This window comes from Psittacula echo, assembly GCF_963264785.1.
Source record: "Psittacula echo genome assembly, chromosome: 4".
Classification (NCBI taxonomy): Eukaryota; Metazoa; Chordata; class Aves; order Psittaciformes; family Psittacidae; genus Psittacula; species Psittacula echo.
In genome coordinates, this window is record NC_137738.1 from 18,541,308 (window position 1) to 18,561,747 (window position 20,440).

At 40.6% G+C, this 20,440-nt stretch overlaps 1 protein-coding gene across 3 annotated transcripts in view; it reads right to left on the reverse strand.

Annotated features, from left to right (window-relative positions):
• The window catches only part of DAAM2 (dishevelled associated activator of morphogenesis 2), a gene marked incomplete at its 5' end in the record, with an annotated part of 130,160 nt that extends 117,608 nt beyond the window's left edge, over window positions 1–12,552 (reverse strand). The window contains one exon of one of the 3 annotated variants that reach the window (XM_080614530.1): window positions 12,370–12,552. In XM_080614530.1, coding sequence (XP_080470656.1) covers window positions 12,370–12,543 — 174 coding nt within the window. The remainder of the gene's footprint in view (window positions 1–12,369) is intronic. The other 2 variants (XM_080614528.1, XM_080614529.1) reach the window with 2 other exon arrangements.
• Between the last annotated feature and the right edge of the window lie 7,888 nt (window positions 12,553–20,440).

The following is a 20,440-nucleotide window of genomic DNA, read 5'->3' on the forward strand; positions in this document are numbered from 1 at the left end:
ACACAGGCACACACCTCTCTGATCCCTTCCTACCCAAACACAGTCCTGCTGGCTCAACCCTCCAAATGTGCTCTGGGAATTGCTGCTGCGGCCCCATGCCAAAGGCTGGCTGAATTTCCAGGGGCACTGGTGCCACCTACTCCTCTCCCCCCAGGTTTATCCTCTTGTGTGCATCTTATTTGCCATATGCCCCTATGGAGGAAAACAAGGGTAAGTCAGAGCTTGGCTGACCTTTAAATCTCTGATAAAATATTACGTAAAAGGGCAGGAGGAACTGAGAGGTTAGTTAAGAATTTAATGAGAAAAATTAACTTCTTAGTGAGCTTCGATTGTGCAGCTCACACACACAACTTATATGCAAGCTAAACTCAAAGGAACTCAGATAAATCACCATCAATTTCTGGCATGAATTCAGGTTTACACAGATAGAAGTGAAACCAGAAGCTGCCTTTTCTTCCTCTTTTGCTCTCCGAATTATTCATCCCAATGTAGTAGTGGAAACTAGAGATCAGAATGCTCCTAATTCCATTAAACTGAGTGGACTTGCTCTGGATTTACACCAGTGCAAAAATATTAATCAAATAACCTGCTTTAAATTGTAACAGAGACTAAACCTCTCTACTAGACAACCTGTAACACAGGCTTGTTCTATAGTCTATAATACAGATATCAGACACAGACTGAAATAGAAATAGACTGAAATAGACCGAAATAGACCACCACAGAATGGGCTGAGCAGTCTATCAGTCTCCTTTTTACTAATTGTGAACTTCAATAAATAGAGATAAGCTGCATTTACTACAAATCAGTCTAGGCCAGCTAGAAGAACACCCCCATATGAGGCTTTTGTTATCTCCTCTGTGGTGAGATGGAGGGCAATTCCACAATGCTCTTCACACGTATAAACCAAGTATTTCCATAGCCAAGCATGGAATTGAAGGCATGACAGTGTTTGGTTATTTACTCACACCCAGACCTGTGTCATTGTTCAAGTATTCTGATAATCAGAAGAGTATTCTGTTCAAGTATTCTGATAATCAGAACTGCGCTGACATCACTGGGTTTAAGAAAATACCAGCCAAGATGTTTTTCTCCAAGTATTTCTAAGAAGGAAATTACCAGAAACTTTCACAAAATACACCAAAAGGAAAAAGAGAAGGATGAGCGTTTGCCTTACAGAATGAACTAATCTCCTAACAACAAGTTATAATTGTATTTACTGTCTGGTTAAGCAATTGTAATCCAAAAGCTCTTTCGCATCATTAATGTAGAAGCCAACAACTTTACACTGACTGACAAACTCATCTAGCTGTTGCTCTCTACACAAGATGCAATGCTGAAACACAGCCACTAAAACAAACCCAATGGATTTCCCATGACTCGAGGATCTCCCTGGACGTCTTCCAAACTGGGAAACTGCAATCTGCTTTCCCCTTGTAATTTCCTTTGGAGAAGTTATTCTTCAAACCTCCACCTAGTAAACCACTGCATAACATTGTTGTGCACAGGAGGCAGTGGTAGAGATCTGCTCCCAAGATTTTAAAATACAGTATGTTTTGCCACTGGAAGACTCCTGTACTGCCTATAACATACATATGCTGCATCTTTCAAGCACATTTTCAATCTAGTTATAATTCTATCTTATAACTGGTTAAGAAGCAGTCCTCTTTCCTGTTTCACACGAGGGAAACAAGATCATGAATACATGAAATGAGTTGCATAAACTTGCTAGGAAAAAGACACAATGTTCTTGAAATGTTTTTCCCCCAGCAAGCTTTCTGACTTTTTCACTTACAGAAAATGAGGTATTAAAAGCTCTGGCTCAGTGGTGTTCCAGTGCCAGGTGGAAGGCATCTGTCTGTACTTTCTCTGAACAAAACATGCCAAAGACATAACAGCTGTGCAGACAGCCCAGTGTGATGAGTGACAGAAAAAGCACCTTGTGACACTTGCCTTCCATGTGCTGCTCCCAATGCTGCTGAAGGATGAGCAAAAGGACTACTTCTGTATTCAGTGAAACCAAAAGCTCCTCCTTACCAAGTGTGGAGGAAGGTGCAAGGAAGCTGCTGATCTGAAAACGCTGTACCCTAAAAAAGTGCTACTGTATCCACCCAACCTCACCTATGACACCTTATGCTTTCCAATTTGGTGTCTTGCAGACTAGGGCAAATGACAAAAGAAGGCCATTTCTCTCCAACAATGGAAAAGTCTTCCTAGATAACCTTTACAGGTCCCCTGAATGATAACCTTGAACACTGAGGACACAGTCTGCCTACAGAAGGACAAAGAGGCATGACATAATTATAAACCATTTCCCCCCATTCTCCTTCAGGCTATGTGATACATTGTCTGAGCAATGATTACAACTGATACAAATTGCTACTAGATGAGAAAATATAGAAACCAATTTGAATCAACACATTAAACAGGTGATCCTTCATGACCGTTATCTACTTTTCCATTCAATTACCTTTTTTTGTTAATAGTTGCTCCCAAGCCCGCGTTTACACTGTACCTCCATAGGGGTAACTTATCCTGCAAAACCCTTGCATCCCATCATCTTTCACAACTTTTCCTCCTCTGGAAAATTTCACTGCTTTCCCAGCTTCAGGTGGTTACTTTTACATTGATATTTTGTTATAAATTTTATAAGGTATTCATCATCACAGGGACCTGGCTTCCCTTTCTTGCTCAAATCATGCTAAATGATAAATCATACCTCCTACAACATTTCAGATTTGGCTATTCTTCTACGAGATGTAGAAGAAGCAGACATCTGATATTCAACCTCCTTCCATCACCATGCAAGCTCTTTCTCTCCAAAAGCACAGCCAGAAGACCATCGTGCCTACCATTTGTCTCATGTTACCCTCATCTTTGCCACCTGTCTTTGCTCTCCCTTCAGCACCACAGCTACTTCATTTGTTGTGTCATTTTCTTCTATGCTTTGGAAAACTTTATCCTTCCTTATCAGAATCTCCTGTTGAGTTATGATCTGTCCATCATCCTCTTTGCATGATGTAGTATTTTCCTCTGCCATTTCTCCCAGATGCATCTTGAGGTGGCACCTTCTCATCCCAAATTATCTTTCTTACCTTATTCATAACAGTGTCCTGCCTCTCTTTAGCGGACCAAAACTAGATTCAAACATCCTCTCTAAAGGGTGAGGAACAAGGACTTAATAGATTTGTAAGTCACCTAATACAGCTCTGAACAACATAAGACACTAATAAAGAGAAGGGCAGAAAGGACAGAAACTGCAGAAAGGCAGGAATCATACTCAGAGAAGTAGAGCAATAGGACATCCCTGTACTGCTGCTGCTGGCTCTGTTTCTACTGGAAAGGGCAGAGGCTGTTATTCTAAATCAGCAGGCATCGAAGTGACAGGATTTATATGAGAATGCTGGTTCAATTCTAGGAGGAAGGTAGGAAATTGTCTACTCTGTATCCACCCAAGTAGAGCTGGAAAAGCCCTGGAAAGCTGAAACAAAAGTAAATTAATTTGATCCTTCCAGCTAGCATGTATAACTCCTACTATCAATATAATCTCAGTGTTTTATCCCTTCGGCAGCCTTGAGACTTAATCCAGAAAGTTCCTGACTCTTTGTTATAGACATAATGGAACCCAAAAAACATTCAAACATTAATGATGTCCTAACGAAAAGGACACAGTAGAGCTTTATGTTATTTTTTTTATTTCTTCTTTTTTATGCAATGCTGCCTAACACTTGCAGCTATGCCAAAACAAGATAGTGTTGTCAAATCAGCTGATAAGGTATTAGAAACACAGGGACACAAGTTTTTTGAATAGTAAGCCATCCATGGCTTAAGGGATAGGATATCATGACAGCATCCAAGCATTCAGTAGGGGGAAGACACTAGGTTAACATTTTAGCACATCCATTCTTCAGGGGCAGGATCTCTTTTTTCCCCCCTTCTTGCATCTCAAGCTACGTATCTGTTGTGCTTCCAAAATCCAGTGCTCTCTTGGGGAACATTATGATTTCTCTGTTAAAAACATGTAGTCCAGTAAGTCTTTCTTGGATGTTTCATGTCTATTGTTAAGTAAATCATACTCAGAACACACTCAAACATTCCCTCCAGATATTCCAACCATGACCACAACTTTCCCCACCTTTCAGAAAGGTGACCAGTATTGTCTACTTGGGATAGGCAGAAGCCAACAATCACCACAGACACAGAAGATATCATATAAGCCAAAATTTCAGGCAATGTAGAATGATACAACTCCACTACTGTCTTCAATAGAACTGAACTGTTTTATATCAGATAACTATCGGTCCATAAATCTTGTAGTAAAACAACAAGATCTACAAAACTGTGTATCCCTGCACAGAAGCCTTGTAACTTCAGGTACTTTGGTAACACGCCCAGCTTCTTCCCACCCAAAATCTGACACATAAGCCTGGGTCTGGATTTACATTTGTTTACACAACCCTACTGATTCTCAGACACAGAATGTGAGACCTGGCTCCCATTTCATGCTCTTCTCATGGCATCTGGGTCTTACACATTTGCAGCACAGTGACTTCTGCTTCTTACACAGCTGGTCAGGGAGCTGCCAACCAGCTGCACCTACTGCAAGGGAGCCTAGAGAGCGAAAGTGATGATGCTGCACTTAGTGCCATAAGCCTGTCCCTATCTCAGGACTCCATATGCAGGTGAGTGCCCGAAGGGGGAAGCCATCTCTACCACGAAGCCTGAAAAGTAATACCTCTTCTGTACTTGAACTATAGACAGCTGCAAGTAACAATATGTGCATTAAAATCGGGGACTTGTACACATGTATAGCATATGGGTCACATGTAAAACTGACCCAACATTATGAAAAATCCTCTCTTTGAAGAGCAAGAAGAAAAAGAAAGAAGGTATCCCAGATATGGACAATTAAAACCAAAACCGGTATCCTGGGTATATACAATCTTGGACTGAAGAACTGTGCTGGACATCTATGAACATCTGTAAATAACTAGGCAGACTATAATACCACAAAGAGCTTTTGCCTCCCAAGCCTCAGTCTCCTAATTGCTTCAGAAATCTTAAACCACCCAGTACTTTTGCTATTATTATTATAATGGAAGACAAGTGCATCTAAGTGCATGAAAAATGTTAATCTGACAACTATAAACTAACTCAAGAGAAAGGGAAGTTTTTGTGGCCTGGCCCCCATCAGTGAGGAAAGCAATCTGCTGCCTCAAAGCTTTGCTTTTTTTATGCCTTCAGAGTCAATGTCTTCTACTCAGATGGAGATGCCAAGCCTTCTTCCTGGATATGAGCTTCTGGTCATGAAAAAAACCAGCTTAGTCTCATCATCAGTATTTTCTTACAGCCTCCACTGGGGTGTTCTCATTAGGTGCAAGAAAGGAAGAAATAATTGGGGTGGGGAGTCTCCACTGAGCCAAGACCAGCAAAGCCTACTTAGCTTGCTGGAGTCAGAGCTCATCATAAGCGAAATAAAATGAAGAACCTCTCCAGATCATGATTGCATATGGCACTACACAACTTTTGATTAAGTACAATCATTCATTACAGAAAAGTACACTGGGGATGGGCACAGAGAATAAAAGAACTTCTTATGGGCAAAGCAGCATAGAGGCCTTCTTAAATTATAGTTGCAGAGAAATTTTCTTAGATCAAGAACTCAAAGCCATGGGCCTGTCAGCGGTGTAGTCTGAAACTATGATTTGATTTGATGCAGGGCAAGTGACACAGAAAGTATATCCCTGTATTCAAAAGAATCCAGCAAGAGAATGGAATGACTCAAAAGACAGATAATTTGAAACTGAAATACTTAAATCTTGGTAACATGTCTGAATTTAAATGTGAGTAAATACTGCTATCAATACACATGATATGTTTGGGGTTTGAAGTGAGGACCTAAAATGCATGTCTTTCTAAGCCACAAACTTTCAGTGAGAAAGTAAGCACTAAACAAGCTTCAGATATGGAGGATAATTTCTGGGAAGGTGGTGTTCCACTCTGGGAGCCAAGAAACAGATCAGGCAGCTCTGCATATCTCTTCCCTAGAAGCATTCCAAGAGAGCTGGTTGAGAAATAGAGAACTTTGTTCTCCAGGCCTGTCAACAAACACAAACACAGCTGTTGCCCTCTTGTGCATACATACACTGACATATATTGTCCATGTTCACATGAAAGCCCACAACAGAGGCATTTCTTGTACTTTTTTACACCATGAATACTCTCGCAGGTTGCAGAGCCAAAGAGGGGCCTCACGAACACTACCACAGCTATGACTTGGCAAGCTTGAGTGGGACAGGTGATATATGGGAGTACTTATTCAGTGTGGTGAAGCCTAGTTTTCATCTAAGGTTTATGTTGTATCCATTACATTAAATGGCCCGCATGAGAGAACTAAGCATGAAGGAAACTTGCCACTTCCAAGTCAGCTGTGTGCAGTAGAAACTGCTACTACAGTTATTTAGGTTTGGATCTCATCTCCCTTGAGGAAGGTGTGTTATCTGGCATATGCTAAATTGATACCTTGCTCAGAAATTGTTTTGCTTCCTCTAATGAAATAAATAAACGTTTTCTCAGACACTTCCATGCTGTACCTTAATCTTCTTCAACATAAAATTCCTTTTTCTTTCTTTTTCCCTCAACTTTCCTCTGGGAAGAGAGACTGTAATCACTGAATTTTACTCTCAGTGAAGGCAGAAGAGGAACAGATGTGGAGAAATGTCACAGAGTAAGCAAAGACCAGATTTTTCCCAAACCTTCTGTTATTGATCATTTCTTTCAATGCTACTAGAAATGTGTCCTAGATCTCTTCAAAGACAGAGGGAGGGAGAGAGCAGAAGAATGCATGTTACCTCACCCAATCAGCAAGCTCTTTCACCAACTAAATAATGACGGGAACATGAAGTTGTCATTTCAGCGAATGAAAAGAAACATAATGGCAGGACAAAAATGATGCTGGATAATTCTGAAGTTTTCAAATACAGAGAGTTAATAAGTATTTATGCTGCTCCTCAATTGTAAATAATGGAACTTAGTAGGCACTTTTGCTGGCATAAGGTCCAAAGTTTTGCTCTGGAAAAGCCTGGGAAGACAGTAAACTGTAATATGGATAAAAGCTTTTTTGAATCTATAAAGTCAACAAAACATATTATATATGGACTCTGAGAAAAAAAAAAAGAAAAGAAATTATGATAAAACAGGTTCAGATGCAACATAAGAGAAACAAAATATGAGAGAAGAATCCAGTCAATGTCCCACCTGAGCTAAATAGCAGAATGCTTCAAAGGCAGACAAGGCTAAGAGGGGATAAAAGTAATCATTTCTCAATTATTTCCCAGTGTAAGAATCTAATGTGGCGTAAGTAACTCATCCAAGCTTGAAGGCTGTAATAATATGATCAACTCTGAAAGCAGCAATTCAAAAGACAATTCCACTTCTCCTCTGGGGAACAGTGCATACTAAAGTAGACAGTCTTGATTTCCACCTTCTGAAATACCATGATCACCTCAACAGAGCCACTAACAAAAGAAACAAAAAGAGAAACAACAAAAACACAAGTTCTTTTGTAAAGAACCTTTTGTAAAGAACTTTCACCTCTTTCCTCTGTGCTATCATTCTTTACATTTTATTATTTTCACTGAATTGCTAACATTGAAGTTACGCTTCTTGGCATGGTCCATGTTCACATCTAGGATCAGGCTGCTTATGTAAGAGCGATCTAGATGGTAATATCTTTAGCATCAAGCAGCACACCACCCTTAACCAACAAGAAGAATCCACGGCTCTAATACTGAGCAAAAGGAATCAGAATCCACTGTGACAGGAACATACTGCCGTTAAGAAATATGAGCAAGGACATGGAGAACTTGTTTCATGAAAAAAATTATTTCCCCTTGCCTTGCAATAGTTCTTCCAGATTCTTCTGCAGTTCCTGTTCAGTCAATAAATCTGTACAAGCAAAAACATATGTGCTTAGCACAGCCATTTTTGCCAGCAGGCACAAAACCAGCTTGACGCCTGCCAATAAGACCACCAAGTGCAGCAGGACTTTACTCCACGGTAGTATACACAGTGCCAGCTGAGAAGAGAGACTGAAGCAAAAAGCAGAAGTAATGCTGGCTAGAACAGCCTTGATGGTCAGGTGGGGCCAGTTTTATAATTTAGGAGGTGCAGGACCACTCCACATACCCTGCTCTCAAGAGCTTCCTTGCCTGTTCATTGAAAGAGAGATGCTAAGGCCAGCTGTTCTGCACTCTTTCAGTTGGGTGCACAAAAGTGGACCTTCGAGGAGTAAAGCTTGTGGTCACAAGCATTTTTGTTTGCTTTGTTTTTTCTGCATCTAGACTTCTGATAAGGACTTACCTGCACTGTCACCACTGCATTAGTCCCAAGGCAATTGCTGTCAGCAGACAGCCTGAGAACTACTACATCTTCTCCTACCTTAGCGCAAACAAAATCAGACCGAATCACCCTGAGCATTGTCTTCATTCAGACCTACTCTCTGTGCGCCTCACCTACAAAATCCATTGCGCAGGCTGGAAGGGTTTACTCACACTTGCAAAGCCCTGTAGCGACAGGCGAGGGTCGAAACGGCGGATGACAAGGTGCACTGGAAGCTGCAGGTCCAGCCATGCCTCTGGGCGGTTCAGGCCTTTGGTCCCTCGAGCTTGATCCAGGAGATGATGGTCTTGTGCGGAATCTTCCTGATTGCTTACGTAGCTTTTCTTCAATCAGTTTTTGCCTATTCCACTTGCCCTTAGTCATCTTGCTTGTAGTGAGCGTGGTAATGACCTTCCCAAATCTTCGGTCGTGAAGCCAAGCCATCATCATCAAATAGAGATTGAATTTGACCCATAATAGGAGTTACCCCTTCTGGTTTAATTTTCCAATCCAGGAGACAAGGCTTCATCATAGCATGCAGCTTCAAGTAACAGAAAATCTTGGGATCTGTCCTAGAACTGGTTTTCTGGTTGAGCAACATCAAGAACAGATATTTCTGCTGAAATCAGCATCCGCTTGTCATTTGACAGCCACTGCCTTGGTCAGAGTCCAGTTAAGAAGCTGCTGTTATCAGCTGGTTGGTCTGGGTGCATCCCCCAGACAGAGCAGCCCATACATGTTTATTCACCTTAGTCTGGCATTTACACAAGCAAGCTTGCAAACTCTGGAGGTGTCTTGTGACTCCATCAGAAATAAACAATCCCAACACATTCCTAATTCCTCCTCTTGCAAAATGGACATCTCCAAATTCACTTTTCATTATATTAATATAAGGACCACAAGAACAAGAGAACACACACTCTGGCCCTCAAAATGACCATTTTTCTCAGAAAGGTATGTAGAAATACACTGAATATTCATTGGGAAATACACTGAATATTCATTGGACTGGAAAACTCATCACAAGGGAGGCTTTTCCAGCACGGCTAGGCTTAGCTCTTCTTGTCATTTACTCTTATGTGGGAAAATGCCCCAGATTTTAACTGCAACAAGGGGGAAAATAAGGCTTTTAAAAATTCATTCAAGCACACCAATGGGTTTTTTTGTACCCTTTGTAGAGCAGATGGCAAGATGAGGCAATACCCTCTGGGCCTGCTTCAGGGATCTAACACAAATGCTCTTCTCAAAACAGATCTCAGATGATGTTGGTGTCATCATTTCACGCGGGGATTTGGGTCAGAAGGCTTTACACTCAAATCTGTTTTTTATACAGTACAAGTGTACCCAGACTAGACTAACGGATAAGCAGCAGGGAGGGTAGCACACACACAGAGCCCTCTCAGGCACTTCCAGGTTGCTGATTTACACTATGCATTTAGACTGAATCTTTCTAATCCAATTAAAATCTCATCTGACCTCTCAATACAGTTGCAGCCTGTTTTATAGTAGTGTCTCATAGAACATGCATTAATCCAGACCCGTGGACAAACTAGCCCTTCTAGGCAAATTCTGCATTTGGCCAGTCTGGTTTTTCACCCAGGTTCTCTCACTCAAAGGCCTTAGCTGCTCCCATGTTACCTGCCTACCCAGGAACTCCTCTGGACCTCTATACCTATCCTATCCAAGGTACTTTATAAAAATATACATTAGCCTTCTGAAAAATAGTACTTTTCTCTCCCAGCTCACTTCTCATGTAATGATGGCTAAGTTACTATCATTAAATGCAAGAACATGAATATGATCTATTTTCATTTCAATAGCTTCATTTGTTTGAAATGCATGTGCCAGTTACAGGCTGTCAGCACCAGCACATTTAATATGTTATAGCATAGACCAACAACTCTCAAAATTCTCGGGCCGAAAACTCTTACAGATCATCATGTATGCTTGTCATTAAATTCTGCACCAAAACCATTATAAATTATACTGTTTAATAGACTTCCAGAAAGCAGCTGTGAGCTGTTTTGCCACAAGCCCATGAAACCCAGTATTTGCCAGGCATAAAACAGAAAGCTAAAAGCACCCTTAATACCACCATAAACTCTCAAAACTCCTCATAGACACCAATGCCCTTCTCAGTGAGCAAAAGCCCAGCAGCAGCTATACCAAGTTTTTCACAATGACCCAAATGTAAACAAGTTCAAGCTTTCATATGCCAAGTTCAGAAGCAAAGTGGATCTGTTGGTGACACCTTCATAAAAGCTGATTTGAATGCTTCCATGGATCTCAGTACTGGTGAACTTGATACAGCAATTAAAGATTTGCATTTGAAAAACAATACTTAAAACAGCACCCAGAATTAAAATAACAGCAGATTACACTCTTACTCATGAGAGATACCTGTCACCAAGCAGAATTCTCCAGTCAGTGAGCTGCACTTTCAGAGAGAAGTTCAAGTAGTCTCACATAAAAGATAAACTGACTTAAATATAGACCAGGATTTTGTGAAATCTCTCTATTAAGAGTTAGATTCCTCATCTGATACTTAGAAGCAAGTAGACTCTCTTTTTGCTGCACACCCTATTCTTCCTGAAACCGCTGCTAATCTTCTCATTCCCACAGTCCTGTCAGAGAAAACTGTAAATGCTAAAAAATTGCCATGGGTGCTAGAGAACATGGAAACAGTTAATGGAAAAGAAATCAATACTAAATTGCTATGTACACAGAGGGCAACTTTGGCTGAGGAAGCCCTTGAGCTGAAAATTGTTAGAGGGTTGGAGAGTACCATGGAAAAGATCATCCTAGGGCCACATCTTGAATGTGGCCTAGGCCTAAACACCCTAGGCATGTGCTTTGGAACCCATCTTGTAATAGGAGCCTAGGCTAGGTTGTCAGACCACTGATCTGACAAACTATAGCTGTCCCTATGTTTAGTATGACTTACTATAATTGTCCACATGTTAACCTCCACTTACATACCCAAATTATGTGGTTATTTTCATAGCACTCTGAAGTCATGGTAATGGACAAGAACTTACTGGGCTATCGTTATAAGTGTAATGTAGGAAGGTTATTGTCAAATTCCTCTAATTCTGAGATCCAGTATTTTCTGTTCTATTCCTCATCTCAATGCCAGCACACAGGCTTATGTATACACTCACTTTACATAACCTCTGATCTCAGAGTAGTAATGAGATAGCTGATCAACTGCATCAAATGGGCATCACCTTTACAATGCAGACTGCAAAATATCACAGCCCTATGACCTCTGCCTGCGTTTTGCATTCAGGTTGAACAAGAGGCCAAAGACGGTGAAGTCATTTGATACCAAGAATGAACAGTAAGTGCAGTGCTTGCTACTGGAGTCTTTGACATTTACCACAAAAGCAAACAACAAAGTTCACCTGAAATATGTCCTTCCCTTCCTGTTCATGTCTGTGCTGTTACAGACATTATGAACAGGAAGGAATTTCATGGTCCAAAGGCAGCTGGATGATGAAACAATCAGCATGGTCACCTGCTTTTTGTACCTCACCAGAAGTATGTTACTGATCAACAAACAGTATAGTCCTTATTTTATAGGCCCAAAACCCCTACTGTGCTATATCATGCAGCAGATTTCATACCAAAGTTGCTAACAAGAAATTGGCTGTCAGGGATTGATTCTCTACAAAACTTATGAGGTTCCTTCTAATATGCCCAATCCTACATCTGGAGGATTGCATAATGCTGCAAGAACAAATAAGCATATTTAAGCGTATTTAAGTATCTTGTCGTACTTTCGCACAGAGTACCACTGTCATCCACTCTGTCATTTGTCTCCTTTCTCCCACCAAGGAATTGGTCATAAAAGAATGAGGGGGAGGGAGGAGCCTCAACATAAGTATTTATTCTATCCCTAATAAGTTCCCTAAGTCCCTTTACTCCTTTCTCTGAGAGGAGAAGTTCATCCACCCCCTAAAATATATCAGTCTGCCAGCAGAGACTTACCACAAGTTCAGAGAATCTGGCATTGAGCTCTTCTGCTGGTGGGATTGGGACAGAAAACTCAAGGAACTGGAGGGGGTTATTGTCTTTGAGATTGATTTCAGGGAGGTCGCTACCCCCAAAACAGCAAAGGAATCCCAAGGCATGACGATTCCTCTTCCGGGGTGCCATGGTCATGGTGTATGGTGCTATCTTCTGATCATGTTCTACAGGAAGGAAAAAGAAAACAAACCAGACATTAGTTGATAAACAAGACTCTGTCGGACCTCTGTAGCACTCTGTAGTTACAAGTCACAGGTGTAACAGCTGAAAGAGCACAGAAAGATCCGAGACATAAAAGAGCAAAACAAACACTCAAGATAGACAAGGTAGCTATGCTTTAATACGGTATTAATGTGTTCCTGTATGGCAGTGTAAATCACTTCTCCTAAAGTTTCTACAGAGGTTTTACAAATTCATTGTGGGATTTCCCAGGAGGTAGATTTATCAGCAATACTCAGTAGCAAAGGTTGAATGCTACCGTTGAATGCCATTGGCCTTTCAGCACTATAGTAAAGGAACCAAAGTATCAGAAGCAAAAAGCATACACTGGAGAATTTACCCAGAATAATGGGAAGAATCCTCCAAAGGCATGCCATTTGGTCAAGATAAAATGAACAATGAAACATTAAAGCAGAAATCAATCTTCCCCCCACCTCTGCAGCCAGACCACCAAAACTATGGCTCTATGTCCAGGAGTATTGCAGTAGGACCATTTTGTCTATCCCACTTTCAAACACACATAACTAGTATGGGCTGCTTTATGTATCCAGGGGAGAAACTGTGCAGTGCTAACGCATGCTTTCAGATGTACATTTGAGCTACCCCATCTTGACAGGACGCAGGCCTGAAGTATCAGGAGTGTAAAGGGAGGCAAAAGGATGTCTGCAGGAGGAGCTAAGAGTCACTGATTTCACCACACACCACCATTTGTGAGCAGCCTATCCAAACAGGAAGTCTCCTGCCAGCAGTTGGAAAGGAGGGACCTGTGCAGTCCACAGAGAGCCACATATTTTGCCCTTTTAAGGGACTTGGTTGACAGCTCAGGGGCTTATTTGTGTTATATTTTTGAAGGACTTCACTTTTTCACTTAATCTACAGAATAAGCCACATCCTTAGAGAGTAAATAATGAAAGCCTGTTGTGAAGCCCAGCTCCTGGGCACAGGGCAGAAGAGCAGGGAGGGAGGTGGCAGGTGAACCAAACCACAGGATGCTGGATGCTGTATCAGCAGCAACACAGCTGAGCTTTGTCATCACAGCAGCTGCTGCCCTAACCTGCCCCACAATGCTTTAGTCTACTTGCCAGAACAAGGCTGCTTTGAGCTCTAATAAAGACTAAGCAGCTGTGCTAGGAAAAGCACCTTTAAGACAGCAGTTGCATGGTGGGTCCTAACATACTGCACACAGCCAGACACTCTCCAGGGATGTTTTGTATAGACATCAGCATGCTTACTTAAGAGAAAAAAACCTAAGCAACAAACAAACAAAACAAAACAAACAAACCCCCAAAACAAACAAACAACCAAACTAAAAACAAAAAAAACAAAGCACTCAAACCTCCACCCTTGCAGCACTGTGCACTGTGTGCTTGGCAGGCACCTGCCCTACTTTGTGCTAGGATTAATTTATGTAGCACTTTCTCATGCACTGGAAGGGCATCAGCTGCAACTCTCACACAGCTGAAAGTGAGCTGGTACCAAGCACTGTCTTCTGGAATGTCCACTTTCCTTTGCTCTTCATGCCAGCCCTGCAAGGGGTGGTTTGTCTCCGCAGGACACTAGGGTAGTGTGATGCTGGCTTCAAAAGCACATTCATAAGAATATTCTCACTAGGAGATGCCAAAGGTCAACTTAACCCTGGAACTGTTCTCTGACACTGTGAGCATAACCAAAATGCCCTGAAATCTACCACAATGACATGCACAGCAACTTCTGTTTCCCCTCAGTGGTGGGGACTTAAGAGATTCAGTTCTTAAAAGATTTCACAAGAGAGCCTCAGAAGAAGTCGAACTTGTCCATCACAGACCATCTTCTCAGGGACTACTCTGAGTAGAATGTCCTTGATGGTAATCTGATCATGGATGAGGTTTGAGCCCATTAGTCTGACAAATTTTGGTTTGGAAGGAACTCAAATCAATGAGATCTTATTTAAGTACAATATAACTACACTTAATTCAGTTGTAACCAAGCTCTGGCCCACTGCCTAGAGGCTTCTACACCAACCATCAAAGGAACAGCATTCCCTGGGGCATGGAAAGTGAATGATCCTTGGAACAAATGGCTGAGAGATTGAATTGATCAGACCATAACATTTTCCTTTATGAGCTGAGGACAAGACTTTGGTAAGCACTCCTCTAAAAAAGGTATTTCTCCAGGAAATGAGTACTATATGAATGGATAAGAAGATCAACATTTTCTACGGAGCAAGTACTGCGGTGCAGTACCTGTGGTTGTCCTATACTGACATTTCATCCCTCAGCATCCATCTTGATCAGGTTCACCTAAGAGGTGAACAGTCTCCAGTCCTTCTTCACCCATAATGCCAAAAAAATGCACAAGCTAGTGCTTGTTTCTGCGGTGTTTTTACAAAATCAGCATCTGGTCCTTGGGATCTATACTTGAGAAACTCGGCAAAAGCTACTCAGCTTTTATTACTCTGCAAAAGCACGCACAGCTAACATAAATAGTAACCTTGTAGTGCCTCACTTTCACAAAGCAACATTCCATTGCACAACTTGTACTCTTAACACTGGCATTTTCCAGGTCTGTCCATAAGCAGCATGCAGGAAATTCATACTGACACAGAGGGGTAAAATGGTACTTTTGTATTGCTACACCACCGTAGCTGTAGATAGGTGAGGTGTCTAGATGCTTTTAAAATAAGAATAATTGAACACTTTGAGAGGAATCCAGCATAGGCATTTTAGAAATTAATCACTGAATGAATGAATTATATTTCTAAGTGGGAGCACTATCTTTCTAAAGATTAACCCTGCCACTCACCAGATGCTGAAGAGCATTTACTTAAGAACCAAAATCTGGGGGAAATGTGCTTCCAAAGGATAGGGTGGGTGTAGGGCAGAAGGCAACAAAGAAATTTAAAAACAACATCTTTCATCTTTGAGTGGTAATTGATAACAAAGCTGTCAAAAATAGTAAGTATGGAAACAACAAAAAGTGGGGTTTTTTTTCCTAGTAAAAGCTCTATTGCCTTTAGCTTCTTGCAAGTAAAGCAATTGTAAAAATGAAACATGTTCAATTATCTATTTCTATATATACCTCCAGCAGAATCAATGGGAAATCTCTCTCTGGAGAGAATCCCACTATTGCACATAGCTCCCTCCCACAGCTCTTCTTGGTTGTACTGTTTTACCCTTTTGCAAAACACAAACAAGTTGCTGTCATTCAACAGCTAACTGCACACCCGCTCCTCATAGCGATCCCCCTCCTGCTTCCCAGCCCCATCTGTGGTTCGGTTCAGGTCAGGAGTCACAGTCTGGAACACTGCCCGAGGTCTAATTATAACAACGTCCTCTTCCTCTGACAGGGCGTATGTGTTCATTTCTAAGCCATTTGGCACAAGTGACCAAACTCAATTAAGCTAATGCAATTTTTAAGTCTTATCAGAAGGTTTAGCTACATGGAATGGGATCCATGCTAACTGCACACCAGGATCCTCTTTCAATTGGAGGTTCTAAATGGTTTCTTCAATCTCTTTTCTTCATTCTCATCTCAGCAATTATAATTTTCATGTGAACATACCCTGAGTAAGCAACATTCCACAAACACACCTGAAACAACTGCTATGCCAGCAGCTGTCCTGTGCAAGATACCTGATTAACCTAATTCTTACCTCACTGTCCTGTCCTTCACCACAGTGAACAGCCAGAGCACAACTATAACTAAAACAGAGGAAACTATTTATGTATCATCACCTTTGGAAAAACAGAAGAAAGAGAACTCTGTGGGTTAAATAAACACATGCAGCCCTGCAAAACTAGTTTGCAGTGAAAGGAAGCATTAATGGAAAACACTGACACACTCACTTCCAGAGCTGAATCTTTACTGATCATCAACAGACACACATTTTTGGTGGATGTAGGCACAGTTCTCACCTGAGTGGGAAGCATGGGACTCAATGTATGAAGCAGAATCACTGTCCACACTGGTTTACGCTAACAGAAGAGGAAACAAAGTAAACCACTTCCATTTCCCTTCAAATCTGTATCTTTCTCTATGGCAAGATAAAACATATAAATGTAATGTATTATTAGAAGTAGATGTATTATTAGCAAGTAGAAAGACACCTGAATTTGGATTGGTTTGGAGCATAAGCCAACTTGCCTTCCACCCCCAAATCCAATATCGAATCTCTATGTTATTCGGCTACTAAATAATAAACCACGAGAACTTCATGGCATTATAATAGCTACCTTCATCATCACTTACTGATGATAAAATGGAGAAAATAAGCACTGGTCTAAAAATTGTCAAAATATGTACATTGGGTAAAGCTAAAGAGCTTCATACTGATCCTATGCTCAGTTCCTTAGACAACATTGCTTCTCCAGTACACAGATGGTGTAACTATGAGCGTCACACCATGTTCCAATTGCCATGGGAATTCTCCATGTATGTCACATGTAACATGCTAGATGTCAGATGCAACATAAAGCAATTGCAGCATGAGGGATTGCCCAAAATGGATCAATAGACCACAGAAAAGAAAATCCTGGCATACACGTAGTATTATATATTATCAATACTTTATTCTTTAATTTTTTATTCACACTTTATTTATTTATTTATTCATTTATTGCCTAGGAAGTATGTCCTGAGAGAAAGGGCTAGGGTTATTAGAAGAAATACTTAATCAACATGTCTGTCAAAAATGTGTTTATTTTTAATACTTTAAGGATGCTCAGGATGTGCTGGATGACTAATGACCACTAATGTAAGTCTGTTAATGCCCACAAATCCAATACCTCTCACCTCATACCAGCTTATCAACACAAAAAAAAAACTAAAGAACTGTAAGAGGTCTTTCCTTTTCAAGAGACGAACTTGTAACACTCTCGCTGTCCTCACCTGGGAATGAGGGGAGAGAGAGGAGGAAGCACTACAAAAAAAACCCCAAACAAACCCAGAAACTGAACAACAAAAGAAAACAGAAAAAAAAAATACCAGCAGGCTCCTTATGTTCTTCCCAATCCATTTATCCATCAAAATTGCATTCATATAAAAGCAATGCTAAAAAAACAGTCAAATCAAGATTCAAAATAAAAAGTGGAAATAGCAACAAAGCAGAGTCAGTATCATAAATCTGGCTAGCAATTATTTATTTTCTTTACACCTTTTTGTCTACCTTTTAATCAAGTAGAGATTAATAATTTTCTATACCTGACTTAGCTGACTGAATAATCCATTCATCTTTTTACATGCTAAGAAGTTTTATTTTCACAAATGTATTGGTTTACTATAACTCTGACTCCACACAAAAATTTGCAGGGTCAAAACTAATGTGTCCTCCTAGACATCAAAAGCTGAGTCTTAATTATAATCTTACATCTCATTTAAATGCAAGTAAGCCTATACATCCTTAACATTTCTGAATGGCGATGTGATCAGCACAGATTCACCTGCAAACAAAACAAGAAAAATACACAACACACAATACAAGTGTTTGCCCAGAATACATATGTCCGTCATCTCCCCAGTGACTAAACACACAAGATATTTGGCCAAGAGCATAGGCCAAGATGTCCTGCTAAACAGCAACTCTGGAAGCAGGAACACATTTTTACTTAGTGCTTGTTGTACCACTGTTTCTCATTCCTATTTATCAGTTCCACACTTAGGCAAGTTTGCCAACAATTCCAGCCAACACGTTGGTGGATCCAACAGTACTGCATACCCCCAAAATATAAGCAACCTTTCTGGTCTGAGTGCAGTAGTCCAGTGTCCTGCTTTTCTTTCCTTGACTTCTCCCTGTTATTACTTCCAAGTTTTCTGGTGTTGCAGCACTGCAGTTTCAGCAACATCTACCTCTTCCCAGTCAGAAAGTCTGGATTGCTACCAAAATCAATTTTCCTGTCTTCCTCACCATGAACCACGTTTGTTCTATTAATAAACCTCCCTAAAGATTACTCCCTTCCCTACTATTAAAATAAATAAATAAATAAAAGCAAAAAACCCACAATAAAAATTTCCTTCAGACAAGGATTAACACTTTCCAGTTTTCGCCTTAGTCCTCTCTTTCTGTCTACCGGCTTTAGTTCCATTCTCTATTTTTTTTCCACTGCTCCATAGCAATATCCTCACTTTCCTTCAAGATAACTCTTAGATTTGAAGTATTTTCTTATTAGTAGCTTAGTAGTAGCCACTTCTTATGCCTCAAACTGCAAAACTCCTCTTTATTTTTTAAGCAGATATTACAGACAAAAACAGACCTCTGAAGAGACACCTACTACATGACACAAGGTGTAAATCTACACCCTTGTGTAAAATTACACAAGGTGTAGATTTTACGATTTACATTGTAAAGATGTGTGTTTTATTTTTGTTGTATTATATTCCATCAGGATGTTTCAATTTTGTTGTATTGTACCCCATTGTCCTAGGTGTGGCACTGAGGTTATCAGTTTTCCAGTGTAGGATCTAAACTATCTGCTTAAGTCAGTTACTGCAAAGTGCCAAGTAAACTTATAGTACTATACAAATAGTCATAAAAACAGTAGGTCAGCAAATATAGTCACCCAGCTGGAATCTTTCCAGGACACAATGGTTCACACCCCAGTAATGAAGCTGCTGCAGAGGCAGTATTTAGCAGTGTCCACAAATTCAGCATGGATAATTTTATACTTTATGAAATAATGGTATTTATGCAATGATTTCCCCTACCACAGCATCATCTTCACTAGATAAGTTGGTTAGTTACGTCATTGTTCTTCTTCAAATCACTGTGATAGTAAGAGCTGTGGAAAATAAGCTACATAAAAACAAACACAGGGAAAGAATTCCATGGATGCCACCCCCGGACCCAATCATAAATGAGGATAAAACCATCCAGCAGTAAGTCTTTTCAAACACTCTTTACAATCCTCCCATTTTACTCTTGAAAGAATTCAGGTGTTAAAGATGTTATTTTTAGGACTTGCCAAGAATATACTGTAATCTCCAGTTCCTGACTTCAGGAGAAGTCTACAGTCCAAGTTGTGGTGTAGGTAGCACACCTACCAGAGTAAGTCTGAACTGCTTTTTCTGCAAGCTACAGATGCACCCCAGTCTGCTGTCTAGGCAGCAGACCCAGGTTAGACTCTAAACTTCCTCTCTTTTTGTGGCAAGTACAATGCTGTGGTACAGTTTCACAAGAAAGAGTGTCTTGAAAGATGGAGTGTGAGATGAAACCCATATTCAGCGTAAGAATTAATAGACTGAAGATGAAATAGACCATGATGATGTCAGTCAAGCAGACACACACTTTAACAGCCAGAACCAGCATATTAGTCTTCTGCTTTGGTATTGAAGAAGTGTTTTCTCCTACAAGAAGTGAAGTCCCGTGCCTTTTACAGGTCTTATGGTATGAAATGCCTCCAAGAACATCACTGGTTTGAAACTAGCCCTAATTGGTAACATCTGCCAGTTCTATCCGTAAGACCAGCTCCCAAGGATGAGACATGCACCCCAGTGCTGAGTCCTTGATCACCTCAAGAAAGAAGCCAAGAGTAGGCTGACCTGCAGAACAAGTTATCCCAGTCAACCTCTAAGCCAAAAGACCAGGAATACTGGTAAAGCAGATTAATACTAGAGCTTGGTCTATAGACTTGAAATCTCTGCAACATTTCCATTGGGAATAGTGGAGTTTAGTTATAAGGGATGTCAATCCAAAGTTTCCCAGTAGCACTAAGAACTGCTACGTTAAGAATGATCACACAAAAACCCATTACTAAGAGCATCCTCCCTTATTTGAGTCGTTGTAATTTTTCCATTCTGTCGTTGCAATTTTTCCATTCTGTCATTGCCCAATTATTTCCAG